Here is a 25,710-nt window from a genome sequence, read left to right as displayed (position 1 = left end):
TTATTTCAACGGTCTCCTGATTATCATTTTTTGCGTACCTTTGGGTGTCTTTGTTTTCCTTTTCTGTGTCCATATAATAATCATAAATTGGATTTTCGTTCCTCTCCATGTGTGTTTTTTGGATATAGTTCCTCGCATCTTGGTTATCGATGTCTTGACATTGCATCTCACCGTATTTATATTTCCTATCATGTCCGCTTCCATGAACATGTGTTTCCATTTGATAATTCTGAACAGATTGCAAAGGTCTCCACCACAACCCCCACCCCACCCGCTACTATCACCCTCCCAAATTTGCTAAACCACCCACCGCTACCGGCTTTCATTAGCCACCCAAACAGCCCACAACACTCCGCTTTGCCACTCCGAACAGCCACCCGACCACAACCTCCACCCATCCCTTGGCCATCATCCCATGCTTGTTTATCTAACCCTTATGATGCAGGTTCAGATCGTCAATTGGTCTCCTCTCCTCATGGTCTTGGGGAACTTTCTAGTCCCTCCTCTGCTTCGCCCTCCCTGGCCAGCACTCCTGCAGCTTCAGTCTCTACCTCCAACCCCTCCTCTACTGACAGTCCTATGCTTGAGGCTGCTTCTTTATCATCCTCTCCCGTTGGTCTGCAACTTATGGTTGATTTGTCTTCTTATTAGCTGCCACAGGTCTCCTCGCTACAACCGTCAGTTATTAAGCAGGCCACTGTCCGATTGGTTTTCTCTATTTCGGTTTCGTGAAATTGGAAGATTCATCAGCTTGATATTCATAATGCCTTCTTCAACGGTGTTCTTACTGAAGAGGTCTACATGAAACAACCTCCAGGTTTCGTTGACTCTTCTCTTCCATCTCATATGTGCAGATTGCACAAATCATTGTATGGTTTGAAACAGGCATCGAGAGCATGGTACACTCGTCTAAGTGATTTTTTGCTCTCCATCGGTTTCCGAGCTTCCAAGGTTGACACCTCCCTGTTTACCTTATCTGATGGTACTAATATCTTTAATCTCCTGGTGTATGTTGATGATATTCTGCTCACGGGTAGCAACTCTGCTATGCTCCATCACCTTATACAGTTACTCAGCTCTGAGTTCAAGCTTCGTGACTTAGGTGTTGTTCACTACTTTCTGGGTATTGAAGTTCAGCCTACCAGTATGGGTTTAATGGTGCGTCAACATAAATATATTCTTGACATCCTCACCCGAGCTGGTATGACTTCCTACAAAACAGTTGAAACTCCAATCTCCCCTTCGAAAGTCATTTTATTACCGGATCATTCATTCTCTGATCCTACATGATTTCATCAAATCGTGGGTGCTCTTTAATATCTTACCTTCACCCGTCCAGATATATGCTTTGCTGTTAACAGAGTCTGTCAGTTTATGCATGCTCCTACAGATTCTCATTGGGCCGCTATCTAACGTATTTTACGCTATCTTAAAGGTACAACATCTTATGGTTTCCATATCACTCGAGGCTCCTCTTTTGCTCTACATGGCTTTACATGTGCAGATTGGGCTGGTAGTATTGATGATCGCAAGTCTACGGGCGGCTATCTTGTCTTTTTTGATCAGACGCCGATTTCTTAGAAATCCGGCAAGCAACGCTCTGTTGCTCGCTCCTCTACTGAGGCTGAGTATAAAGCCCTTGCTGATGGTACCGCTTAAGTCATTTGGCTTCAATACTTGTTAACAAATTTGCAGGTTCCCTCAATCTCTGCCCCTACCATTTGGTGTGATAATCTTGGTGCTACCTATCTCTCAGCAAATCCTATCTTCCATGCTCGTACTAAGCATGTTGAAGTGGATTATCACTTTATCTGTGACCGTGTTGCCAAGAAAGAAATTCAGATTCATTTTATTACCTCTCGAGATCAACTTGTTGATGTCTTCACTAAACCGCTTCCTGTTGCATCCTTTATTGCTTTTCGATTCAAGCTTCGGGTTGATCCCCCACCCTCAGCTTGAGGGGGCATATTATAGAATAGGATTCTAATATAGGATGTTGTAATCATTACAGTTACTCATGTATCTATCATAATAGGATTCTAATATAGGATGTTGTAATCATTACAGTTACTGCAGTGTTCTACTGCCTCTATATAAATAGGAAGGTTGGCTAAGACACAACCCAACACATTCCATTATTCTCAACTAGCCCAAATAACTAATCAAATAGAAAGGCTGAACTTAGAGACAAACAATCATAACAAATTCATCGTCTGAAGTTGGAGAACTTGCGAAAACTAGCCACCACAAAATAGTAGCAAGTATCTATGCATTCTTCAATGAAGTACAACCACCTGCGTCGCCAATATGGATTGATGTAGAGAACTGCTGCAATTGTCATCACCACAACTGTGTAACATACACCAAAACTGATGTAGAAGAACTCCATGTCAATAAAACCATCATCTCCTTGTTCCTCATCAAGCATTGGCTGCTACGACACTGCTTCCTCGCTACAATTGTTTCGCAATGGAGGTCCACACAAGAAAGGATTTCCTTTGTAAGAGCTTTCATCGAAGGTCCCAAACTGATATTTTCTCTCGGGTGTCCTACCTGACAAGTTATTGTGCGCCACACTAAAAACTTCTAGTGTGGTGATTCTCGTAAGTTGTGGAGGGATGACACCATTCAAGTTGTTGTAAGAAACATCCAAACTCTCAATCTGCTTTAGATTTGAGAATGTTGCAGGGATAGATCCAGTGAGATTGTTGTGTGATAAGTTTAATGACAGTATCTCACTTAAGTTTCCAAATTCTAGTGGGATTGCTCCTCCGAAGTTGTTATTGGAGAGATCAATACCAGACATGTAGCTGAGAATTTTTCCCTTGTAACCATAATGCATATTTTTAGTTGTAAATTCCATCACTTCTTCTGTAAAGTTAAGCCAAATATAATTTTCCAAGTTCAAAATACTATCAACTAGTGGTGGACCTATTGTTTCATAATAAGCTTTTACTATGAACCCTATTAGACCATTACCATCGGGATACACCAATGCTTTCTGGGAATTTTCCTTTAAAGTAAAATTGCCCAAACAGGAGGGTAATGGACCAGAGAGTTGGTTTTGTGAAACATCCAAAATGCTTAATTGTTCTAACAAGCATAACTGAACAGGGAGCTCACCATCAAAGTGATTAGCCCTCAGAACAAGAACACTCAATGATGAAAGTTTGCCAATCCAATTTGGAATGGTGTCGGTGAAGCTGTTATCTCGAAGATCCATCGTAACCAGAGAAGAGCTGTTATAAAATCCATATGTTAATGGACCGCTCAATCTATTTTTGGATAGATGCACATGGATTAGAGGTGGTGGACTGAAACAAGATGGCATATATCCAGACAAGTTGTTCTCAGAAAGGTCCAAATATTCAAGCTGGTCAAGCTTACAAAAGTCTCTTGGGATCTGACCCTTAAAATGGTTTTTAGACAAATCAATTACCCTAAGGTATGTAGAATTGACGAACCACCTAGGAAGCATGCCTGAAAACTGGTTGTTACTCAAATCCAATACACTCCATGATTTCTCCCTATATAATGAAAATATTTGGCCACAAAAGTTGTTACCACTTAGTTAGAGAAAAGCCAGGCTAGAAGAATTGAACACTGAGGTTGGTAATTGCCCACCTAAATTGTTGTTTGACAACTTGAGAAACCATATTGTTGTTAGTTGTTCTAGTTTTATTGTGGACAATTGATTGTTGGATAAATCTAAAATTTTCAAAGAGCTAATATTTCCTAAACAAGAAGGAATATAACCTGTGAATCCATTCTTAGCCATCCTTAAGCTCCACAAATTTGGAAAGATCAAACAAATATCTTTTGGAATTTGACCATTCATGTTGTTGTTGGATATATATAATTCCATCATATTTGGATATGGATGATCTTGCAACTGCAAAGTACCAACAAAGGAGTTCTCGCTCAGATATAGTTGCTCCAATCATGTATTGTTCTTAAGCAACCATGATGGAAACATTCCAGTGATGTTGTTGTGGGAGAGATCAAGGACTCTTAAGTCGTATTGGTAATAAAGGAAGTCGGGAATATCTACATTGGGTGCTTCCGATGTTTTTGACAATCTAAAAAAGGCTAGTTGGAACTTTGGAATCAAATTATCAAAGGCAACCAGTTTTGTTAATAGTCTGTTGTTCTCACTGGAGAAGAACTTGAGGCTTGAGTGGTTCATAAAAGGCTTCATTGAAGTGGGAACTTCAAAGAGGTTATTTGATAGTGAGAGGAATTCAAGGGATATGAGGTTGGTAAGAGGACCAGAGGCAATATTTCCAATAAATTGGTTTTCAGAAACATCTAATAGTTGTAGAGATGACAAATTCCCGAAACAATCTGGGAGTGAACCTCCAAAATTATTTCTAGCGAGATCTAACTGCTTCAGATTCTTCAATTCACACCAACCTGTATAATTTATCTTGAAATAGTTAAATGTTGAAAGAATCTTTTATTGATGATGTAATGATAGACAGATGGAGAATTGTTAATTTACCTTGAGTGGGTAGGGTGCCATGGAGGTCACATTCAGCAACAGACAAAACTTTAAGAGCAGGCAACGCTCTAATGTTCTGGAGAATGTTTATTGGGAGAGAAGTATTATCTAGATGCAATTCTTCAAGGGTGCTAGAATTGAAGAAAGTCCCTGTGAAAAAAAAAAAAAAAAGATATGATGAAAATTATGGTGGTACAAAATGGCCATTCCATTCAATATTATTAATTATGATTTTAAGAAACTAAACTATGATTAACCTTGACTTAAATTAGTATCCTTGAGAGAAAGGGTCTTCAGGGATATTGGCAATGACTGCAGGAATTCCAGTGTCCTTAAACCTATGATGTGTAGAATTGAAAACAGGCAATCAAGTAAGTATTGAAATTAAGTGTTATCTTGATCAAGTTCTTAAACCTATGATAAAGAACTGATTTTTGGATATAAACAACAAATTGCCTGAAAAATCCAGAGATTTCACAACTTTACCATTGACAGTCGTCGATTCTAGCAACATATTGCCTGATAAATTTAAAGACTTGAGAGAAGAAAGTCCACGCAGATGTGAGAAAATGCTGTCGGTTAATATATTATAGCTCAGGTCCAGGTTCTCAAGTTTTCCCAAATGTGATGATATGATCTCAAAACCTGCAAGAGAGTTGTTTCTAAGAGTAAGTCATAATTATGAGCTCACGATATGCATAATAGATAGAAACTAAAGATAATTAGAATTGATGAGATCTGTTGTTCAATTGATATATGATTCTCAAATTATACATAAAAAGATGGAAGCTAAGTTATGATAGACTTACGAAACAAGATAAAGAAACTTATAATTAAGACCTCATCGGTAATTAAAACAAGAATAATAATCGTAACTTAATTCCTCTATCTATTTAGTTGGTAAGATGCTTAGTTGTCACTAATTTAGTCATTATAATTTGTTCCTAACTGCCTTTGTTTTCTAGCAAGTGCTTTCCCAATTTTATCCATGGCATCAAAAAATTATAAACTTTTTCACGTTTTATTTCTCAAAGTCCAAATATTTCACCATTCACCACGACCATAAGGCAATATATCCTCCATCGCAGAATAATATTTTGATGAAGAAAATGTCCAAAATAATATAAAACCATGGTTAAAAAGAGAGGAAATAATAAATGGCTACAAACAAGAATTAAATATCAAATATGTGGGTTTTATGTTCTCTTTATTGATAAAACACGAGTGATTTGTATTGGATAGTGTTTTTTTTAATTGATGTTAAGATCCAAGTTTTAGTAATTACAATTTTCTTAGTTATAATATTCTAGGAGAGAGCTTCTTATTATGTTATTCAAGACCCATTCAAACTCAAATGCATTAAAAAAAATATTTAGAGTTGTGTTTGACCAAGTATCTCAAGATAGAAAAAACATATATAAAAATATATTTATTTAAAAAGATAAATATAAAATATATATTTATGGGAGAGTTTTGAAGTGAACTTCTGATTGCTAATTTAATCTAAATATTACAACACTTTTGGCATAAAAGGGCCAAAATAAGAATAAAATACATGCCTCCTGGACCTCATTCCAACTGCCTCTTTACGTAGATATAAAGTCGTCCTCATTTTTGTTGATAAAGAAACAATATAATTAAGAGAATGTCATGTGAAGCATTTAGGTAGAAACTGTGTATTATACCTGATCCTGTCAGCTGATTGCCTGAGAGATCCAAAGACTTGAGGGATGAAAATCCAGTTAGAGATGGAAAAATGCTATCGTTGTATTGATTCCAACTTAGATAAAGGTTCTCCAGCTTTTTCAACCTTGATGACAAGACTTTGAGACCTGCATGATGTTCCTCAAGAGCATATTGGAAGGAAATAATTAAATGCGTAGAAAAAAATGATATGAGAAGGAGAAAAGAAAATGTTTCAAAGCTAAATAAATAACTAAAAGGTTACCATAGAAGCTACGTGATCCAGCTGTCAACTCAGTACATGATAGATCCAAAGACTTGAGAGTGGAAAGGTTACCATTGAAACATGACAAAATGCTTTTATCATTATTAAATCGGTTAAAACTTAGGTCAAGTTCCCTCAGTTTTGATGATAGGACTTCGAAGCCTGGAAAGAGAATCATCAAAGCAAGATAATTGACATTAAACACCATCCAACCTTCATTTATTTTATGATTATAATTAAGTGCAGAAACATTGAACTAACCTTCATTCTCCATGCAACCAACCAATCCATTCCATCTCAAATCAAGACTTTGCAATTCTTTAAAAGGCAGAAACAAAGATGCGTTGAGAACCCAATCGCCCAAGCGGAAATCCCTTACATTGAAAAGAGAGAGTTGGATCACTCGCCTTGTAGTGTTATCACACTCGATCCCACGCCACTCACAACAATTACTACTGTCCACCCAATCTCTCAAGTAAAAGCCATCCAAAGCTTTGATCTCCAAGAGACCAATCCTCTCTTCCTCCAAACATCCATAACAACGGCCATACCATTCGCCAACCAAAGTCAACAATGCTAGCAACATCCAAGCCCTCATTCTTTTCATCATCATCTTAGATAATTCTATGAACTCCTTCGTAGAATATTGTTGTTTGTTATGTGCCTTTGGGTAACCATAGAGGTCCTATTTATACTACTCTTTGGCCATTTCCATGACTTTATCTGCATATTCTATGTTGTGCAGATGTTTTCTTTATTTCATTTATTTTTGGAATATTTTTGGATTTCAATATTATTTTATTGTTTAACACAGTCTATTCGCCAGGTTGGGAAAAATATTCAAATGAGTTATGCCTTATTGACTGGGAGTCAATTATTGTCGTAGTGCTGGGGTGAATGGAAAGAAAATAAAATACTTTTCAAAAGTTTTTTTATATTACACTCTGGTGTGAAATTGAATAGAAAACTACAACAAGGGTGTGCAAATGAGTTACTTCTCAAAAAAGAATATATACAATATTATTTATTATCTAATGGAAAGGATGAAACTCCGCATAATATATATATATATATATATATATATATATATATAAAACAGAGAAATTGTCGATAATAACAATCATTTTCTTATCTCTTGTATCATTCATATCTTCCACAAATCTTAAGTAATTGATGAGAAAGTGTATATATTATTTCTTTAAATAAATTTTGAATTGTGTTATTGTTTTTTTCTAGGTGCTATTTTGCAAAAGAAAAAAAAAAACTCCAAAGAAAATAATAAGATTAACGTTTAAGTTGTCTATTGTTCTTGGATTTGTAGGTATAACAACCGAAGATAGCAATCAAAAAAGCGATGGTGACATGGTAGAGCTTTGAGTTATTGCTGTGCTCTAATGATGAAGATGTAGGGAAACGATCTCCCTTCTGCTGTCTGGAGCTGGGATTCCTCTCCCTGTAAGAACAAGCAACATCTTATCTGGGTTGTTGTTAGCGGCCACTTCATCGACCCTTTAGAGACTGTTTGTTTCTGCATTTTAAAAGCGTTTTTAAAAAAATTTAAATTTATTTTATTTTTTTATTAACTTCAAATTAATATGTTTTTAGTGTTTTCAAATTATTTTGATGTACTGATGTCAAAAATAATTTTTTAAAAATAAGAAAATATCATTGGCATGTATTTTGACACGAAAAATTATTTGAAAAACAACCACAACCACACTAACAAATAAGCTCTTAGTGGGTGGATTTTAAGCATAAAAGGGATTTTTTTTATAAAAAAAAAAAAGAAAGAAAGAAAGAGGGGGGCATCATCACGTGAAAAGCAAGGAGCTTGCCACCCGTTATAGAGTGTGGATATACCACTTTCTCTTGTATCATATCTTCCACAAATCTAAAGTAATTGATTAGAAAGTGGATATATCACTTTCTCTTCTTTATAGCACTACTGGCGAAGATGAGTCTAGCATTAAAAGGATGCTAGACTTGCTATGTGCCCTTTTGATTTTTAAACACAACCATGCAGTAATTTCCTGGTGATTTCCTTGTGCATATTGGTGCTCTTCCAGAATCTTTTTCCAAACAACTCTCATATTGTTTGATGAATTATTTTATTTATTCCCGTTCAAATGTTTTCATACATGAATACTGTAGAGTATATATTGCAGTGTGAGATAAGGTTAACTCATTGCATTTTCATAAATTGAAAGGATTTCTCCTTTTCTTTGTCAATTACAGCACATGCATAGAAGCGTTCTTGCTCAGAGTAAATGCTATTGTAATGTTTTCACAGAGACTCCCCTGTTTTGCAACTAATTCACTTATATATCTTGGAACATAGCCATAAATGAAGGGTTCTTCCGGTTCAAGAAAATTACTATTTGATGTCTATGATTCCTCACATTATTTGCTTATGTCATTATTTGTTTTTATTTTTTGCTAATGATTCCTCACATTTTTTATACTGGTGTGGTTTGTAAGTTCAGGGTTCTTGCTCACTGCTACTAACTTCTCTATACTTTGCCTGGTCTGAAATCTTAGATCAAAAAACCTATTCACAAGCATATAACCTGTTAAAATCCCTTCGACACTTAACTACAATAATTTGTTAACTACATGCTACCTAATAAACTAATCATAGCTCCTATAACATTCAGAATTCTATTATGCTTTTTGGGTTGTAAACTAGTCTCATTACCTTTTCATTCATATATATAATTCAGATAGCAATTCCTTTTATATAATTTATAATAATCCCCGAAATCATTCGATAGTCCACGTATTCTTTATTATTTTCATCATAGCTATTCCTATAAAAACTGGATTAATGCACCGCTTATGGTATTAAAAACCAGAGAGAACAACCTTTTCCTATGTATAAAATTTGGGTAAAAAACTGTATCTATTCAAATCATTTTTTGGATCAAACAGCAGCACCTGTAAAATACTTAAACTAACAACTTCTAACTTTATTTTTCTAATTTTTAACTTGATACTTCTATACCATTAAACAACCACTAAGCAATCATATTTTTATTATCACTAAGCAATTATATTTTCATAACCTATTTAATTAATTCGAAACCTTTCTAAATATAATGTTTTTTTTTGTCTCAAAATAAAGAAAACATAACATTACCTGACTATAACATTTAAAAGTTTTACCCACATTAAAAATATTCAAATTAGTTTTGTTGGCATGTAACCTCACCAAACAATTTGCGTGGACCGTATTGACTGGGAGTCAATTATTGTCGTAATTGATGAGAAAGTGGATATACGACTCTCTTCTTTATAGCACTATTGGCCAAGATGAGTAATTTCCTGGTGATTTCCTTATGCATACTGGTGGTCTTCCATAATCTTTTTCCAAACAATCCTCGTTAGCCCGGCTCGGGGGCTAACCTAGGATAAGATTTGTATCATGATTTTTTATCAAGTCCAGATCAACTTGGATTAACCTTAAATTTATGTGTGTGTGTCAAAACAACATTGTGTTTTATATATAAACATAAATATAAATCCCGAGCTCTTTTATAATATTAAGAGGTAATATATTAATAGTTGAACCATCATCCACCAAGATACAATTCATCATCTTTCCATCAACATATCTTTTAATTAAAAAAAGTTGTATATGGATTTTTGATCGTTAAAGAATATTTCTGTTGTGCATACACCTTGAGACAAGTTGAAAGAGTTAGTCATGACATGCTTAGTAGGAGTAATCTTTATAGTTTTCTCATTTTTTATGTTAAATTAGGAAGAGATCAATGAGAAACTGAACTTGAGGATGGACTATATCATTGTTAACTTCTTGATCAGAATACTCCAACATGATGGTCAAGGCAATTTAAAAAAAAAATAGCGAAAACAAAGTAATTAAACAAGACAGACTTAGAATTCCACAGATAAATATAGTTACAACACTTCTCTATTGAAACGATCAACAATAAGGCTAAGCTATGAGGTCAACACTTGTCTCCCTGTTTGTTTTGACGTTTCAAAAATGTTTTTAAAAAAAAAATTGAAAATTTTTTTTCTTTGCTTTAAATTAATGTTTTTTTGGTGTTTTTAGATCATTTTGATATGCTAATATCAAAAATAATTTTTTTATAAAATATATATTATTTTGATACATTTCTGAGTGAAAAACAACCACAACCACACTCCTAAATAGACTCTTAAAGCACCTATTAGCTGGACACGTTCAAGAAAATTGTTGACAAGTTTAAATCATTCCTGGGCATTATTGACAGATAGTCCGTCCATGTATTCTTTACTATTTTCATCATAGCTATTTCTATGAAAACTGGATTAATGCACCGTTTATGGTATTAAAAACCAGAGAGAACAAGCTTTTCCTATGTATAAAATTTGGGTTAAAAATTGTATCTATTCAAATCATTGTTTGGATCAAACAGTAGCCCCTGTAAAATACTTAAACTAACAACTTCTAACTTTATTGTCTAATTGTTAACCTAATACTTCTATACCATTAAACAACCACTAAGCAATCATATTTTCATGATCTATACCGCTAAGCAATTATATTTTCATAACCTATTTAATTAATCTGAAACCTTTCTAAATATAATGTTTTTATTATCTTGAAATAATAATAAAAAAAAAACATAATCTCACTACAACATTTAATAATTTTTTCCACATTAAAAATATTCAGATTGGTTTTGTTGGCATGTAACCTCACCAAACAATTTGCGTGGACCACATTGACTGGGAGTCAATTATTGTCGTAATTGATGAGATATACCACTTTCTCTTCTTTATAGCACTACTGGCCAAGATGAGTAATTTCCTGGTGATTTTCTTATGCATACTGGTGGGCTTCCAGAATCTTTTCCCAAACAATCCTCGTTAGACACTGCTCGAGGTTTAACCTAGAGTAAGATTTGTATTGTCGCACCCCTAAAAAAATCTAATTGCGGGTTCGACTGGCGAAAATTTTTTATTTTTATTTGATTTGGTTCTTTGGAGTCGCCACCTAGTATTTTGGTCACTAGGAACCCTAACTGGTCTCAGAGATCGGGTACGGAGACTGGTTGCGTAAAGGGAAGGTATTAGCACCCCAAATACGCCTTACCTAAGGTAAGCTACATTGTTTTATTGTCTGATAAAGACTAAAGTGTTATTGTACTTCTAGTCGTTGGTCTGTCTATGGTTCAAGAAAAATCCTCCTCGGTAAGAAGGTCTTTTATCTTATCGGGTAAAATCCTAACCGTTCTAACGTCTATACCCAAAACTTTATTAATAATATTTAGGAATACGTTTTACGTATAAATTTGTAATCCCAAATACTAAAAGAAAACAAAAAGATTTTTTTAGAATTTTTGAAATATTGGCCTAGTTCTCATGGCTTGAATAAACTGGTTATTAAAGCCAAAATGCATGTTAATACATATATTGTTTTGAAAATTTTCTTTGTTGTGTGAAAATATGATGTTATAATATTTATATATATATATATATTGGAGAGACTAGGCCGTATTTTAAAACAAAAAAAAAACAATTTTTGGAAAATATTAATTTTTTTATGCTTTAACGAAAATCGGGTATTTTAATACTGAGCTTGTATTCTTACGGTATAAAAATACAACCCAATATTAATCCACTTTAATAAAAATATGCAGAAAAATCAACAACATTTTTAGGGATTTTTTAGAATTTTTTTGAAAGCAAAAACATTTTTTATTCTGAAAATCTTTGATGTTTTGACGAAAACCGGGTATTTTTAACACTGGTTTTGTATCTTTACGGTATAAAAATACAAACCAACATTAAACCATTTTGACAAAACTATGCAGAAAAATCAACAATATTTTTTTAAGATTTTTCAAAAATATATATTTTTTAATTTAAACATTTTATACATATATATAGCATATATACACACATATATTATAATATATCATAATATATAATATATAATATATTATATTATGGGGCTGGGCCGGCCCAAATAAATGGGCCAGGCTCAGCCCAAAAAATAAAAAAAAAAACGGGCCGACCTCAGCCCAAAATTCAATTAGGCCGATCTCGGCCCAAGAACTCCTACAGTCTGGGCCCGGACCGGCCCAGACTTGCAAGGCTGGGCCAGCATCGGGCTGGCCCACCAACCTCGGCCCAGCGGTGGGGGAAGAATTAATTTTCTTCCCCCCGCCTCCTGCATGCATAACTCTGCATGCAGGAGGCAACGCCTGCAAACGAAAGAGAAGAAACTTTACCTGGCGTGGAGGAGGCGGTCACTGGCGGTGCTGCGGTGGCGTGGCTCGTGGACGATGGCTCCAGGCGGTGCTGTGGCGGTTCGAACGGCGGCGAGAGAGACTTGTTTTCAGTGGCTTTCTCTTCGGTTTTTTTCTCTGTTTTTGGGTTCGGTTTCTTTGTTTTTTGGTTTGTTTCTGCTCTCCCACTCTCTTTTGCTCGTTCTTTCTCTTCTCCCTATGTCCTCGGGTCTCTCTCTCTCTTCGGTCTCCCCTCTCTCTCCTCCCTTCGGGTTTTTTTCTTAGTTTTCTTCGGTTTCCTCTTTTGTTTTTTTTTTTTTTTCGTCCCCTTCGGTGTGCTGGGTTGGGCGTTATTTATAGAACCCGTGGGAGTGGCTTCAACGTGGAGCCCAGGAGCGGGTCGAGGAGCGGCTGTCCAGGCGGGCCTCCCTCAGCTTCAGCGACGCGGCGGGTGGTCGGCCATGGTCTTCTGTCGGTGGCCCACCGGCGTGGGGCCTCGGTCGGTGGCAAGAGGGACCTGCAGAGAAATAAAAAAATGCAAACTTTTCCTTCTTCCCCGCTGTAATGTTCGGGGGGAAGAAGAAAGTGAACAATGCCGTTCAAAACGGCACTGTTTGGTCTCTTTTTTTTTTTTAATTTATTTATGCATGAAACGGCGTCGTTTTGGATAAAACGCGCCGTTTCATTTTAAAATAAAGGCACCAGAAACTTTGTTTTGAATCAGTCCCTAATTTGTCATTTGTTCTATTAAGTCCTTCAATCGAGTCCTTTAATCAAGAATAAAATTCAATTGCGTCCCTGCCAAATTCGGTCTCACCCCTATAGTTGGCCGCGTTTTTCACTTTGGTCCTTGGCCTCTGATTTTCACAATTAAGGCCCTAATTGATCAATAAACTTTCAATTTCTTCAATTAAGCCCCTGAAACAATTCCAAACAGCCCCCTCTATCTTTGCGCCTTCTCCAAATTGGTCCCTAGTTTCGGATTTTCACAATTAAGTCTCTAATTGGCCATTAAACTTCAATATTTATGCAATTAAGCCCCTGATTTGACCCAATAAATTCCTCAAAAATATATTTTGGCCCCAGAACTTAAATTTCTTCAAATTAAAGCCCAAATTGACTTAAAAATCAATTTTTCTTGCAATCAAATCCTCTATAAATTCAAATAAAAATCCAATTAAGTCCATAAACATCCAAATTTGGGCTTTTCTCCTCAAAATTCAAATTTTCCTTCTCAATAGGGCTTTCATCCTTTAAGAATATTTGTCAAAAATTCAATCCTTGTTTTTTTTAAAATTCCTTGACCAATTTTCTGACTGTTTTCTGAGCGCTTCCGCCTCCTGTTATTTTTTCTAACCTCTTTTGGCTATTTATTTTATTTTTCATGGGGACCCAAAAATGGGTTACAACAGATGCCCCCTCTTTATAATACTTACGGAGCATGGATTTTGCGCAGTAAGTGTTATAAAGATAAACCCAAAACGGCAATCCCGAAACTGATCTGGTCGGAGCTTAAATGATCTGAAACTTTGTCTTTTACAACAATCCACCTTAGCCCAAAAACTATGATCAAAACTTAGTCATCCCAAGATCCTTATCCGGTGATCCTCTGAATTCTTACTTTAGTTTGATCAACATGGAAATCCATCCGAGATCCCATCTGGTGATCTCCTTTAACCTGGAATCCCATCTGGCGATTCCTTTACCTATAACCAATACAAAAAAAATGTGTGTGTGGTCTCATTATGATGGGTGACCTGCCCGAGTGGAAAAGGGAAAGAGTGGTCTCATTCTTTGGGTGACCTACCTAGGGGGGAAGAATGGCCTCATTATTATGGGTGACCTACGCAGGTAAAAAAGATGAAGAATGGTCTCATTGTATGGGTGACCTACCCGAGAAAAATGATGGTCTCATTGTATGGGTGACCTACCCAAGAAAAATGATGGTCTCATTGTATGGGTGACCTACCCAGGGGGAATAATGGTAAACTCCATGCTTTTCAAAATGAGGTCCCTTCTGGCGACCTTCCTTGATGAATGTCGAAGTACGAGATCCCTTCTGGCGATCTCAAATAACTTGGAATCCCATCTGGCGATTCCTTTTATTCAAAGCTGAAATATTAGGTCCCTTCTGGCGACCTTCATCGAAATATGAGATCCCTTCTGGCGATCTCCTTTAGCCAAACAACTTGGAATCCCATCTGGCGATTCCTTTTATACCAAAGCTAAAATTTGAGGTCCCTTCTAGCGACCTCCATTGATGAATATCGAAAACGAGACCCCTTCTGGCGATCTCAAACAACTTGGAATCCCATCTGGTGATTCCTTTTATTCAATGCTACCGATGTCGTTCTTCCTACTGGCAGGGTTTGAAAACCATTATCTTCTCTTCTTGTTGTTCTAGAATCAACTCAATGATTCTTTCTTCGTCCATAATCTTGTTGGAATGCGCTAAGATCTCCTCCTGTAACGATCCAAAAAAAAACATATATGCAATGATTTATGATTAGATGCAATGCATGCATTTATACCTGGTTTTGAAACATAGGTCCCAGCCTCTTCTTCTAGTTCATGAGACTCCCTCTTAACATGAACTTGCTTTTGAAGTCGTATGCTGGATTTATCTCTCGTGTTGCCTATTATATTCTTGGAGAAGAAGTCTTTGACTTTCTTCAAGTAGTCCTTTTCTCAAAATGTATGACTTGTATTTGCCTCTTTGTCATGCTTTTGTCAAATGCTTTAGCTTGGTTTTCAAATCTATAAGCTTCCATCAAATTTTAAACACGTAAAACTTTTCATAAAACATCTCGTCTTGCCCCCAGTGTAGGGGTGCGATATTAGTCTGGGCTTTTATATAGAGAAGAAATTCATTCAGCCAGTGATAAACTTTTTTTTTAGTGCGTGAAGGTATAATGATTTTTTAATTTATTTTATATTTTATATTTTTTTTTTCAAAATGCACATTGTTATGGTTGATAAACTCTATTCTTTAAAAAAAAAACAATTACAGATGATTATAAAGTGACCACTTAATCATTTATCCATGCAATTTGTCACACCCCAAAAAAAATCCGACGCGCAGCATCGGCTGGCGATTTTTCTCGTTTGTTGTTTTTGCTTTGAATTCGTTCGTGGGAGTCGCCACCTAGTAATTTATTGAGGGCTACTAGGAAACCTGATGTACTGGTCTTGTCAGAGATTGCGGGTAAGGGACTGGTTGTGGTTAGGGAAGGTATTAGCACCCCTAACGCACCCTACCTGAGGTAAGCTGCTTTGTGTGCTGATGTGATTTAAAAATTTAAAATATTAATTAAATTCTAAGGCTTGAATAAATCAGTTATTAAATCCCCGAATATATGTAGAAACTTGTTCTCACATTTTTATGGAAAATACAACTTGATTTTATTTGTCCTTGAGATATTTAACCATATTTAAATTAACAAATAATTCTTTTTGTCCTTTTTGATTTTTAATTCAATAACATAAATAAATAAATAAATAAAACAAACGTACAAGCACACACAAACATTTCTTCTTTTTTTATATATTTATCACTTTCTCTTTTCTTTTCTTTTCTTTCTTTTCCTTTTTCTTCCATATTTACAAAATACAAAATAAAACTCAAAACTAAATAAATATTACATTAAACAAATTGAAATTTACAGAAATGAACCCCAAAACAACCCGGAACACTGTCAGGACGAATTCTGGAACTGCTGGGCGACGGTGGCACGTTGTTCCACGCGCCACCGTCACTGGCGGTGCGTGGGTCACGCGTCGCCGCCACCTAAGATGGCAGAAACCGGTGGATCGGGAACCTTTTGCTCTTCTCTGCCCCCTTGCACCGGCAGTGAGCTGCAGCAATAACAATAACGCAAACACCAGTCGATTTTATTTATTATTTCCTTTGTTTTTTTTTGAAATCATGCTTCGATTTCTCTTCTTCTCAGTTTCGGTTCTACTTCTTTCCCAGATCAGTCTGTTAGGGGTTTCTTCTTCGTCTCCGGTGGCAGATCGTCGTGGAGGAGGAGTTGTCGGTGGTCAATTGAAGCAGGAACCCGGTGGCGGTGCTGAGGAGTTCGGGTCGGTGGCGATGGAGAAACGAACTCCGCCCGTTCTCTGGTTGAGGGGATGAGGCTGTGCGGCGGTGGGGTCTGTCGATTGGTTCGTGGCCGGCGCCGTTGATGGCTGAGAGGAGCGAACTGATCGGGTCTGTGGGCGTGCCGCCAATGCTCGGGTGGAACTGAGGGCGCCGCTGTGATGGACGAAGCCGCTGTGGTGGACGGCGTTGTTGACTCCTATGGGTGAAGAAGAAAGGCTGGGAGAGAACTGTGATGAGGGGAGAAGGGGTGGCGCTGGCTTTTGATTTCAAAAGGAGAAGGAGATGATCGGCGGCTGTTTGGAGAAGAAGAAAATGGTTCCGGTGTTGAAAGAAAAACAAAACAAAGCAGAGGCTGGGGGTCGGTGTTGAGAAAAAAGGCATTCAAAACCAGGGGAAGGTCGGCTTGGTTTCGGGTGACCAAATAAAAAATCAAACTCCGAGGAAGGGGGGGATAGCCAACGACTGTTTGAAAAAAATGGGGGAGAAGATAGGTTTAGGGTTTTTTCTTTTTTGTATTTTTCTGGTGTTTCCAAAATTAACCCCCCCTTTTGCAAGTGTTGGACACCAGTATTTATAGGCAAAAATATTGCCAAGTTTTCAACATTGGTCCCTTAACTTTCTTTTTTTGTAAAATTTGATTTCTCTTGTTTTTTTGTATTTTTTTGAAAACGAGCAATATCAACGTCGACTCAAAATGTGGAAAATCAATGATTTTAAAAATGACGCGTGAAAAGTCGAACGCGTTCGAAAGACCCTTAAAAATTTAAATTCTTTTTAAGACGACGTTGAAAATGCTAAAATGACGAAAATATATTAAAAAACATATTTTTTTGGATTTTCTTTGTTTTCTCTATTTTTGGAATTTTTTGAAAATATATCAAAAACATGGGTCAAAAATTGGGTAGCAACAGATGCCCCCTCTTTACAATGCTTACGAAGCAAAAATCCTCGATGTTTTGCATAGTAATCTTTGTAAAGATAAACTTGTCTTTTTGTTTGCTCAATATCCACTTCATCTAAAAACCTTAATCTATTCTTCTCTTTTTTTCTTTTTTCTTTTTTTCATTATCCTGAGATCCCATCTAGCGACCCCTTTTAACCAAAACCAAAGAATGTGTGTAACTCAATCAACATGAAATCCCATATGGAGATTCCCTTTAACCAAAGCTACATTGAGATCCCATCTGGCGACCTCTCGACTGGCACGAAAATATGTGTAACTCGGTTAACCTGAAATCCCATCTGGCGATTCCCTTTAACCAAAGCTACATGAGATCCCATCTGGCGACCTCTCGACTGGCACGAAAATATGTGTAACTCGGTTAACCTGAAATCCCATCTAGCGATTCCCTTTAACCAAAGCTACATGAGATCCCATCTGGCGACCTCATTTAACCAAAACAAAAGAATCTGTAAAAAAATGGTCTCATTGTAATGGGTGACCTACCCAAAAAAATGATGGTCTCATTGTATGGGTGACCGACCCAAGAAAAAAAATGATGGTCTCATTGTATGGGTGACCTACCCAAGAAAAACTGATGGTCTCATTGTATGGGTGACCGACCCCAGAAAAATGATGGTCTCATTGTATGGGTGACGAACCCAAGAAAAATTAATGGTCTCATTGTATGGGTGACGAACCCCAGAAAAATGATGGTCTCATTGTATGGGTGACGAACCCAAGAAAAATGATGGTCTCATTGTATGGGTGACGAACCCCAGAAAAATGATGGTCTCATTGTATGGGTGACGAACCCAAGAAAAATGATGGTCTCATTGTATGGGTGACGAACCCAAGAAAAATGATGGTCTCATTGTATGGGTGACGAACCCCAGAATGATGATGGTCTCATTGTATGGGTGACCTACCCAGATGGAAAAAATGTGAAATGCGGTCTCATTGTAATGGGTGACCTACCCACGTGGAAAAAATATGAAGTGTGGTCTCATTGTAATGGGTGACCTACCCAGATGGAAAAAATATGATGAAGTGCGGTCTCATTGTCATGGGTGACCTACCCGGATGGAAAAAAAGTGAAAAACGGTCTTATTATGATGGGCGACCTACCCAGATGGAAAAAATGTGATATGACAAGTGTGAAAAATAGGACTTACCTAGCGAAGTTCTGAAGGGATGACAGAAGAAAGGGCTGGAAAACTTGGTGCTTCCTGATAATTCCCGATCATGGGGTTTGAAAACTCGGTGTTTCCTGACTGCAAGGGTTGAAAACTCGAGGCTTCCCGGTTGCAAGGTTGATCTATTCATTTCTTTGGGATTTTCCTAATAGTAGGGTTTATCCCATCGTCCTTTTATTCCATGATCAAAACCGATTTCTTTGTTATCATCACCACAATGCTTCTTTCTCTTTCCACCATCTTGCTGGACCTCATTAAGGATTTTCCTGTAACAATTCAAAAATACATGCAAATGTTGTTTGTTTGTTTTTTTTTTTTTTAGGTTAGATGATATGCATGCATCCTTACCTGATTCGAAATATAGGTCCCCCCCTCCTTGATGCTCCATCGTCATAGGGTTCCCTTGTTTGCATCCCAAAGCTTTCTTTGTTCTAGCCATCCACTCAAGATGCATTGGCTCATTCATGTGCTAGCCATCCACTCAGCTGTAAATACAGTGCCCATCCTAGGCGGTCTTCGAGAATTACTGCTCGCATCGTTCATCAAGCTTGACCTTGCCCCCAAGTGTGGTGCTGCTTGATTCATTATGAAGGATTTCTCTCTTGGATTCTTTTGAGAATTATCCTTTGATTGATTGTGTGCATCATGCCAACACCCCATCAAGATTGTTAATCGGTCATGAACTTGCCTTCAGCTGAAACACCATTCAAGTATATGTGGTCACCAACCTTCATGGAACAGCCAAGTCATCTAGACATGGATATCATGCTTTGCAGTAAACAACTCATCATTGTAAGTGCGATGTATTTCTCTATGGATTCCTCTTAGCTTGTCAAATCAGACCGTGAAAATAACTGCTTTGGCATCATCAACGTGTTCATGTTATCACCCATATTCATGCGGTGAAGTGCGCATTTGAGCTTCAGAATAGATGGTCCCATAGTCAAACTTAGTGGTATGCATATGTTCGATGTTCATTCAAATGCACTCACTCGATAACATCTGTCAGGAGTCATAGCCATGTTTTACAGGGTAACCCAAGATGAAGATATGAAAATATCCTTCAAGTGCAGCGTTGCTCATCAATTGCTGCTGAAGTGCACTAGATCATGGATTGTCTTTGAAAAACATTGCCCCTAATATGATCTGAAGGTTCGTTCATCGGTTTATACTCAAGAAGGTTTTTCTTTGTCATTGTCAGATGCTAAACATAACTTTGATGAACTTTGACGACTCATCATCTGATTCTTTCTTTGCCCCCAGCTGATTAGAATGTGGTTTGTTTTCTTCCAAGGATCCACTGTATTGCCCCCAGGTGGTCAACGTTTCAAGGAGTGTCGAGAAATGTTGATGTCAATTTTGTCAAGGATTTTGCAAACTCAATTGGTGTTCTTGTTTGAAAATCTTTCTTGTTCTGGAATCAAATCTCACATTTCAACAATCATGTCTATTCAAGTCTAATTGTTGAAATGAAATCAGAGAGATGTTTGTTTTTTGAAATTATTTTTTCTTTTGAAATTCAATCTTCTTTGGTCAAAGACCCAACACACTATTCAATGCAGTCCTTTGATTATCTTGTATTTTGAAAACAGAAATGACCCGTTGTAAGATTTAAAATGACTTTTTCATGGTTCTTTGTGTCCACTTTAAACTCTGATTTTGGGTATACCTTTTGATGGTCTGTGATGAGGTGACATTTTTATGAATTTCAAAAACAAGATGCTCAGGCTTTATCAAGAAAGGTTGTTTCTTTTCTTAGCATTTATTTTATCAGCATGCATAATAACCAGTAGCTTAATTCATGAAGTCACGACCCTTATGGAAAAACTCTTCAAGTTTTGAGAGCGCCATTTATCGGTTCAAGTTGCTTGTTTGATTAAAAAGGGCTTTTAAAAGCACGTAATGCAGGCTATGGTTCATGGCTATGAAAGAAAAGAATCTCATAGGCTCAAAAGGTGTTTGAGGGTTTCAACGACCTAGGACCAACATTAACTATCCATCGATTCTCTTTCTCTTGTTGTCATTGTAGAGAAAGTGACATATAACCTTGTTAATCTCAAATATCAGAATTCTCTTAACATAGGTCATAATGCAAATCCAACTTTTTCTTTGATGAATAACTAATCTAATTTTTTTTTTTGAAGACATTAGAGGCTCTATCCAAGACACACCAAAAGATATGAAGCATCGATTTTTCTAGTGTTGACTTTTGGCATTTGCTGTCTTTTCTCAATTGAAAACTGTCTTGCCTCTCTTAGAATTGATAGGCATTCTCCTTCCTTTATCTTTAACTTGTCTTTAAGTGAAGACAATTTCAACTCATAGTCTTCCTCAAAATTTTCTTATACGCCCCCAGTCTATGTGTTTTTTTTTTTAGCTCTCTCTCAATCATTGGACTTTTGTTCGAAGCCTTCCCCTTTATCCATTAATCATATCAATGTCTCCCATATATCTCTTATCTGCCCCCAGTGTGGGGTATGATCCTAGTCAGGGTTTCTTTTTGAAAGAAAATATTTCACTAGGCTCAAAATGGGACTGTAAAGGATATAATTTTTAGAAAGTGAAGGGATAACGAAGATGGCCTTTTCTCATTTCAAGCAAGGTCAGTTAAAACCGATAAATTTTGACCTCATCCAGTGTAATGATTTGGACTTATAAGAGTCAATGATTAACGAGTCCATAACTACCAAATCCACTACATGTCATTATGCATACTGCTAAAACTTAGGTATATGATGTGTGGTTCAGTTTCAGGAGGTATGAGTTCAAAATTGTTTAGTCACCTCATGTCGTTTTCAAGCATCGAGTCATTTCTGTAATCAAAACACTTTTAATCTTCCGGATTGATTAACCTTTATCGCATGTTGGAGTTTGATCAAAATATTTTGTCAGAATAAAATGTTAAACATCTGTTGATTTCAAAACAACAAAAAGACAAAAGCAAGGCATGTTTCGTTGAAGGATGAGATGTGATCCCAAAACAAAATGCATAATTCCAAAACAATATGATTGATTGTTCATCACCATTCTTGAATCAGCTTTTCTGGCAATATTTGCGTTTTGCCAAGCACTTTCGATCAACACGTCATTCTGAAGATGTTCGGGGGACAATATTGCTAATGACACCCTCCTTCACCGACTCCACTTGTCTCTTGCTCACCAACTTTCAGATTCAATTCTTGCAATTCTTGAAACTGTTCACTTGAAATGGTTGAGGACCCCACCATGACATCACATCTTTTATCTGGATTATACCAACTAAAAATTGGTGGTTGCATGGGATTTTTCGGAGTCAAGCAAAATTCTAGAATCTGGCAGATGCTGGTCGACAAACTTAAACGGCAGAGGAATGTCCCATCTTGGCAAAGACATTTGAGCAATTGATGCTACCGTGAGACCTGGCTATACCCCATAATTAAGGGTTCACACCGTCGAAGTCATCTCTTGATTCACCTCTCATCATTGTTCTGGAATCCATGGCAAATCCTTCAATCTTTCCTCTTTTCATAGCTTGTTCAATTCTTCGGCAAATCCTCACAACATCATTTCAATCTTCCAACGTTGTTGTGGTTGGCTGTGGATTGTTAAAAAACTTTCCAACAGCTTGGTAATCTTGGCAGTGCATATAAACTTGTAGTATCGCCACTACCGACGTGTGGAATCACACATTGCCTCTATTGGAAGAGCACCTAATGAATCTAAAACTCCTTTGTCGCCTCTTCGATTTCTCACTGACAGTGCAACAAACAAACACCTATAGAGGAAGTCCTGCTTTGTTGAAGTTTCAGTATTCTTCATGTTTTTCAGTCTAGGCATGTCTCTTCTCTCTACTTTTGTGTTTTAGTACTGACACTTCTTGGAGGAAAATCATAGATGATCTGAAACTACTGTGTTCTTTCTTGGATTTCCCACTTGTGGATCCACAAACAGATTCCTGCCAAGAGAGCTCTGCTACGTTGAAGTTTGATGTCTGCTCATATTTTTCGGACCAGGTCTGGCTCTTCAACCTACTAAGAGGTTTTCGTGCTGAAACTGATGAGAGAAATATTTGTAGCATATGCAACTTATAAATCCCCTCTTGCATTCCCAATTTGCAGAGCCATAAATGGATTTTTGTAGAGAGAGCTCTGCCACATTGAAGTTCAGTGTTTAATCATGGTTTTTCAGACCATCTTGTGCTGTTGAACTGGAATTGAGCTCATAATTGGGGTAACTTCAAAGCAGACTAATGCACATGTACAAGAGGCTAGTAGTCGTTTGGTTCCATTAGATGATGTGGAGGCGATGAACACTTAACAATGCAACTAGACAAGAATCGGAGTTGTCATTAGTTGATGACTGAAGGCGTTGCTGTTGTTGTTCACGACTGAAAAGGAGAGGCAGCTTCAATTGGACGTGGACAAGCAGTGTTCCCACAGAAGACTGTGCAGACATTCTCTTTCCATTTGATGCTCAACACTTGTTCGAGCAGATCTGAGTCCAGCTATTTCACCTTTGATGCTCTCAAACTCAAACTGATAATGAGACTCTATCTGACACCTTTCTTCACCTCCATCATTTTTCTTCAATCACGTGCAGCACAGCTTGTGCGGGGACCTACCTTTCAACCCGGTAAATGTATGTAATCTATATGACAAACTCACCCTTCGAGAGGTGACAATATGGTCGTAACTCAAGAATCGTGATTTTTGCCCAAACTCTACAATGAAAATTTTCTGAGTGACGGCCATTGTGTCACCCACAAGTCTTGAGTTCAAGATGCTTCAAGAAGGGCTTGCTCAGATGCAAAACAAAAATTTACGGAGCATACATCCTACAGGCAGGCTCTATTCATTTTACGTGAGACAGGGTAGGTTTGCTACTTGGTCTCTAAAAGGGGTCTCTTGTTGTCCCAGTGATTGCCCTCGTAAAGGCAATATAGGGGCCCAGCAGGTAATTGGTTGGCACGTGTCCAACTATTACCAGTCTAAGCACTCAATGAAGAGTTGGGGTTTACACAAACTTAAACCTTGACTCAAGTCGTAAGGTAAGCTGCTAGTCCCCCACCTATCCTAAAGCTTGATGTGTGTGCTCTCAAAAATAAATACAGGTGATGCATGAGACAATTCTATAAAATGCATGGAAATAACAAAAATAAAATAAGACAAAACACAAAAAACTTGAACACATCAAAACACAAAGCTCGGTAAAATAAAGTTGAAAACAATACCTTCCCCAGTGGAGTCGCCATTCTGTCACACCCCAAAAAAAATCCGACGCGCGGCATCGGCTGGCGATTTTTCTCGTTTGTTGTTTTTGCTTTGAATTCGTTCGTGGGAGTCGCCACCTAGTAATTTATTGAGGGCTACTAGGAAACCTGATGTACTGGTCTTGTCAGAGATTGCGGGTAAGGGAATGGTTGTGGTTAGGGAAGGTATTAGCACCCCTAACGCACCCTACCTGAGGTAAGCTGCTTTATGTGCTGATGTGATTTAAAAATTTAAAATATTAATTAAATTCTAAGGCTTGAATAAATCAGTTATTAAATCCCCGAATATATGTAGAAACTTGTTCTCACATTTTCATGGAAAATACAACTTGATTTTATTTGTCCTTGAGATATTTAACCATATTTAAATTAACAAATAATTCTTTTTGTCCTTTTTGATTTTTAATTCAATAACATAAATAAATAAATAAATAAAACAAACGTACAAGCACACACAAACATTTTTTTTTTTTTATATTTATCACTTTCTCTTTTCTTTTCTTTTCTTTCTTTTCCTTTTTCTTCCATATTTACAAAATACAAAATAAAACTCAAAACTAAATAAATATTACATTAAACAAATTGAAATTTACAGAAATGAACCCCAAAACAACCCGGAACACTGTCAGGACGAATTCTGGAACTGCTGGGCGACGGTGGCACGTTGTTCCACGCGCCACCGTCACTGGCGGTGCGTGGGTCACGCGTCGCCGCCACCTAAGATGGCAGAAACCGGTGGATCGGGAACCTTTTGCTCTTCTCTGCCCCCTTGCACCGGCAGTGAGCTGCAGCAATAACAATAACGCAAACACCAGTCGATTTTATTTATTATTTCCTTTGTTTTTTTTGAAATCATGCTTCGATTTCTCTTCTTCTCAGTTTCGGTTCTACTTCTTTCCCAGATCAATCTGTTAGGGGTTTCTTCTTCGTCTCCGGTGGCAGATCGTCGTGGAGGAGGAGTTGTCGGTGGTCGATTGAAGCAGGAACCCGGTGGCGGTGCTGAGGAGTTCGGGTCGGTGGCGATGGAGAAACGAACTCCGCCCGTTCTCTGGTTGAGGGGATGAGGCTGTGCGGCGGTGGGGTCTGTCGATTGGTTCGTGGCCGGCGCCGTTGATGGCTGAGAGGAGCGAACTGATCGGGTTTGTGGGCGTGCCGCCGATGCTCGGGTGGAACTGAGGGCGCCGCTGTGATGGACGAAGCCGCTGTGGTGGACGGCGTTGTTGACTCCTATGGGTGAAGAAGAAAGGCTGGGAGAGAACTGTGATGAGGGGAGAAGGGGTGGCGCTGGCTTTTGATTTCAAAAGGAGAAGGAGATGATCGGCGGCTGTTTGGAGAAGAAGAAAATGGTTCCGGTGTTGAAAGAAAAACAAAACAAAGCAGAGGCTGGGGGTCGGTGTTGAGAAAAAAGGCATTCAAAACCAGGGGGAAGGCCGGCTTGGTTTCGGGTGACCAAATAAAAAATCAAACTCCGAGGAAGGGGGGGATAGCCAGCGGCTGTTTGAAAAAAATGGGGGAGAAGATAGGTTTAGGGTTTTT

General features: G+C 37.6%; 2 protein-coding genes across 2 annotated transcripts in view; one reads left to right on the top strand and one right to left on the bottom strand.

Moving 5' to 3' along the window:
- LOC118045848 (mediator of RNA polymerase II transcription subunit 15a) overlaps positions 1–25,710 on the top strand; it is a 63,198-nt gene that overhangs the window by 11,039 nt on the left and 26,449 nt on the right. The window lies entirely within an intron of this gene.
- LOC140955452 (cuscuta receptor 1-like) lies at positions 3,596–7,072 on the bottom strand. Its single transcript, XM_073408399.1, has 6 exons — positions 6,711–7,072; positions 6,187–6,611; positions 4,988–5,146; positions 4,759–4,839; positions 4,502–4,651; positions 3,596–4,413 (listed from the first exon to the last, which is right to left on the bottom strand). Exons 3-6 carry the CDS (start codon positions 5,013–5,015, stop codon positions 3,941–3,943), a joined length of 732 nt encoding a protein of 243 aa, XP_073264500.1. The 5' UTR covers positions 5,016–5,146; positions 6,187–6,611; positions 6,711–7,072; the 3' UTR covers positions 3,596–3,940.

This window comes from Populus alba, chromosome 3 (assembly GCF_005239225.2).
Source record: "Populus alba chromosome 3, ASM523922v2, whole genome shotgun sequence".
NCBI lineage: Eukaryota > Viridiplantae > Streptophyta > Magnoliopsida > Malpighiales > Salicaceae > Populus > Populus alba.
Note: the sequence above shows the minus strand (reverse complement) of the source record. Positions and strands in the feature narration are given on the sequence as shown.

Coding starts and splice junctions, on each gene's coding strand:
- LOC140955452 (XM_073408399.1), bottom strand. CDS start 5,015: ATGTTGCTAGAATCGACGACTGTCAATG. Junction 4,652..4,758: donor GGATACTAATTTAAGTCAAG/GTTAATCATAGT, acceptor TTTTTTTCACAG/GGACTTTCTTCAATTCTAGC. Junction 4,414..4,501: donor TGGCACCCTACCCACTCAAG/GTAAATTAACAA, acceptor TAAATTATACAG/GTTGGTGTGAATTGAAGAAT.